At 34.9% G+C, this 4,573-nt stretch overlaps 1 protein-coding gene across 1 annotated transcript in view; it reads right to left on the bottom strand.

Annotated features, from left to right (window-relative positions):
• Positions 1 to 1,102: 1,102 nt before the first annotated feature.
• The window catches only part of LOC144968241 (adhesion G protein-coupled receptor L3-like), a 20,061-nt gene continuing 16,590 nt past the window's right edge, over positions 1,103 to 4,573 (bottom strand). Inside the window, exon 7 of the mRNA XM_078906392.1 lies at positions 1,103 to 2,927. Within this exon, the coding sequence (XP_078762518.1) occupies positions 1,242 to 2,927 (1,686 nt within the window). The 3' untranslated portion in view covers positions 1,103 to 1,241. The remainder of the gene's footprint in view (positions 2,928 to 4,573) is intronic.

The raw sequence follows: 4,573 nt of genomic DNA, 5'->3' as shown, positions 1-4,573 counted from the left end.
GGATAAAGAAATTTAGATTCAGGGACATTTCACAATATCACATTCAATGCCCCCTCTCCTCAGTGAACATAATTTAAGAATAGCAAACATTTACCCTGCTCAATGGGTGACTAGTGGGTTTTGTGCGACCTTTATGAGTTGTCTTGCTCAATAGTTGGTCGGGGACTATGATTTTGTGAAAGACATTTCTCCTTGTCCTATCGAAGATGGGCGTAATGGTTCAGAGGACGCCCCCCCCCCCCCCACCCCTGTTTTTTTTTTTTTTTGGTATAAAAAAATATTAATTACATCAGTGTCTTTGGCTGAAAATGTATAAGTACCTCACGGGCTGCTTGTGCCGTCCACTACATGTTCGTTGTCCACCAGGGAAGAGATAAATTATAAACGCTGTATTTTTCAAAACTGTTAAGCAGTATTTAAATGATATTATTACACTATTTCAAACAACCAAAAATTATTTGCTAAGCTACGCCACTGAATGCAACGTTGTTGTGAATATTTTCCCAACTGGAAAGAGAATCAACACTCCATAACTGTAAACATTTTAAAGTTTGAGTCATATTTTATTGCAAACGATGTTAAGATCAAAGGAATTAGGCATTGTGAGAAAACGGTTTGGTCTATCACTATCGGTATTCAAAATTCGTAATGTCTCTTAATATATAAGCCCTATGCAAAAATCATGCATCACAATTCGTAACAGGAATTTGCGATATTCCGTCAGCATGGGACTTGGAACGGACTATAGTCTGGGATGAATTGAGGGAGTCGCTACAAAAGAACCTGTTTATCATTTTTGTATGGTCATTGATATATCGTGTATGTTTTAGATAGGATGAAACATAATTATGTGCTGTTTTCAAAAGGACAACTATAATATGTTAACATGTACCATGAAAACGAGAATGGAATTGTATATATATATATATATATATATATATATTATATATATATATATATATATATATATATATATATATATATATATATACTCATAATAAGTGTTAAATGTATGTATGTATGTATGTATATACATTTAACACTTATTGTGAGTCAATTCATTTTAATTTTCTGAGACAAAATTAGACAAATGTTATATAACTTCATTTTCAAAGGATGTTTATTTAACAAATTATTTTTTTTTAAATACGGTATATTATGTTTTTGAAATACAATTGTGTGATCAAATACAAATAAAATGAAATCGAAATGCCCATTATATAATTTTGCACGTATTAGAACTATAACTCTGACTCTTCCGGGCTGATTTCTGTTTTTTCTTTAATTTCCATCGCTTCTTGCTCGTTTTCCTCTATTTCTTCAACATTTTTTGAGTTTATTGTCGTTAAATGCTGAGAGGTATTTCTCTCTAAATTTTGAGATTTACTGGAATGGGAGGCCAAGTACTGAGAGCTAATAATACTAAATCGGACATAGAACCAATTTCGTATCTCAGTGACGAGAAGACATTGAAAAATAAAGATAAACAAGCCTTGTAGACTGTTTAAGATGGCAAACATGTAATTGAAGAAATAGACATCAGTGTTAACGGCTACCAATCCAAATGTCCATGTCAACCCGAGTGACGGGGTGATAACACAAATGGCCTTAAGTATCGTTTTAACTTTCTTTCTGATTTGAAGATTATCCATAAATCGTGTGGATAACATGGCCTTGAAAACCAGAGTAGCGAATAGGATATTTGCTACAACGACAAATATAATAGGACCTAAAAACGACCACAAAGCGCCACTCTCTACATTCAACCAGCAAAATTCTTTATTCCTGTAACCTTTGTTCCAGGTTGACATGACAGTGATGCCAACGATGACAAACGGGACCGAGAAAGCGAGCGCCAATGTTTTCCAGTCAAAAAGCTTCCTTGAAAAAAAGACGACATTAACCTGAATGTAAAGTTCAAGACCTTCGATAAACATGATCGAGAAGCAACAAAGCAGAAAATAATGGAGTGATATTGTTATCATGAGGCATAGCGTCTTGTTATCAGTTCGTTCTATGCCGACCAAAAAGAGGATGTAAGCTAGAAGTAAGCAGGCACTCAAACAAACGTGAAGTGATGATCTCGTTCCCCTGACGTGCGACCACAATAAAGCGTATGTGAAGAGTGTCAGGATGAGGCAAACTATGGACACGACAATGCCTACGAAAGTGGTGATATCTAAAGCAGGGTCAAAAACAAGAGCACCAAATGGTTTCAAGAGTACAGCAAAGTTTGTAAGATGAAGACAATGACAATTAACAGCTCCATTTGTTGTTTTTTCAGTCACACAATATTCGCTCGTCCATTCCATGAAAGTGAAAGCGTCTGTGCTCAGATAAGAACACGTGGGTTCAAAATTTTGACGAAGAGACGGCAAAAATTGAATACTGATGTCACTTAACATATCATACTTTTTATTCGGATTGATGGAAAAGCTCAAAACTTCGGAAGCAACATCAAATCCCTCCATTTGTTTTCTTTTTGCTACTTGTCCGGATGACAAAAATGTCTTTCCCCAATTTTTATAGAGAATTATCGCATATCGAACATCAGCTGATTTGTTGTTGAAAAAGACTGCTTTAGGCCTTCCATTCAGAGACCAAGATTCTTTTTCGTCTTTCGATTCTGGAAAATAGATAGTTGTTCCATTAACACGTCCTCTTTTTATCATGATATTCTCCATTTCGATAACCTCCGAGGCAAAATCCAGATTGTCAAGGGTGGATTTTGTCAAAATTTCCATTGTCAGCAATAGCTTGTTGCCAATATTCTGGTAGGATGATTTCGTTCTAAAATTATCTACAGCATCATCACTTTTACCAAGATAATCAGAGTAATTCGTAAACCATGGTGTTTCCATTACACCGAACTCTTCCTTAATTTCTGTGTCAGAGGACATTATAGTATCCGCTAATTTCGCAAAATTCTGTGGAGAGGAAAAAAAATATTTGCATTGATTTAGCGACATTATGAGCTATTGTTTGCCGTTGTATACAAACTGGTCTTCGACAGTTTTAGATTTTTCCCAGCTAAAAACAAAAATTCGACAAAATCTTTCGATTAATAGAAAAAGATTTTACCAGTTTACATTTTGGATACAGAAAGTGTATAACACAGATTTTTAAAAAAAGCCTCAAGTCAATTTAATGAAAGCAACGAATTGTTTATTTATGGTTCATGTAAAATCCAGGAAAAATCCCTAGAACTTGTGTGTAGCGGCACAGAAGGCTTGTAGGCATGTATTATTTCTTCAAATGTGACAAATGACAAGTTTTCAGCTGCTGATAAGTGCTGTTGGCACAAAATTAATCTTAAGGAAAAAAGATAACATAAAATATTGGAATACTATGTAGGAGAAGTACGTAGTCTTGGTCCTGATCAAAATGGAGACACTTTGCATCATCATCTTAAAGATATATGGGATAATCCTACTGCAAAGTTTATTGAACCATTCAATTTGTCCATACGAAGGCAAATTTAAATGGCTTACCCGCGTCAATTTGAAGGAAGGTACACAAAGTATAAATGAAGTTGTGTAAATTTGCAAATTCTCCTTTTTTTGTCACTTCTTAAACTTTCAGTATAAACAAACAAACAAAATTAAACATTACACAGGTCGGAACAGATCTTGAACAGATAAAATCTAGATATTTACCCTTATAGACGTACCAAAAAAATATAGATGGAATTTTTAACGTTTCATACTATTTACTTGTTGAATGCCTAGTCTCTGATTTATTTTAAAACTTTGATTGACAGAGAGATATATACTCTACGATTTCAGTATAACCAGTAATATTCTTTGTGCGGCTATGTGGTCCAGTGGTATGACACTCGCTTTCGGACCGGAAGATCCTGGGTTCGAGTCTCGTTCAGCGCATAGTTGAGCCCTTGGAAAAGGCCCTTTGCTCACTTTCTCTCACCGTACTCAGGTGTAAAATGAGTACCTGGCCGTTAACAGCGTTGTCTCTGTCCGAAAAAAATTGTAACATCGCCGAACAGGCGCCATGTCGCGTCTTACATGTCAAGTGTTGCTGTTGGCCAGGGATCCCTCTTAAAGCGCTTTGAGCACGTTTAGTGGATATTGCTCTATACAAATGCTATTTTTTGTTGTTGTTTTTAAAAATACTTAATGATTCATTGATGATGCATTTTTATTCTTGATAAATTATCACTTTGCATTGCTCAATACATGTGCATTTAAAGGATACAATCCTTATGTAAGCCTTTAGCTTTATTATGTTGTATGTTATATTATGTTATGCATTGTAACATTTTTAACAGTTCCAAATTTTGCCAGGATATAAAGTTGTGATATGTGACCCCTCGTCCCAAAACAGTATTATGTCGGGATGGACCAGATGCTAAAAAGTCAAATTATAGTTAAATGGTCAAAAATATGAAACGTTGGTATTTAGCACAGTAAAATATGATATTCCTTCCCTTTATAAAGCATATAAACTCAACTTAAGCTTAATCTTTCTGACTACAAATTCTATTTACAGCATCTTAATCATCCCGGCATAATACCGTTTTGAGACGTGCGGTCACATATTTTATTCGAATTAAATC

This window comes from Berghia stephanieae, chromosome 3 (assembly GCF_034508935.2).
Source record: "Berghia stephanieae isolate SIO BIC M18660-M18661 chromosome 3, UCSD_Bste_1.3, whole genome shotgun sequence".
In the NCBI taxonomy this organism is placed as follows: Eukaryota; Metazoa; Mollusca; class Gastropoda; order Nudibranchia; family Aeolidiidae; genus Berghia; species Berghia stephanieae.
Note: the sequence above shows the minus strand (reverse complement) of the source record. Positions and strands in the feature narration are given on the sequence as shown.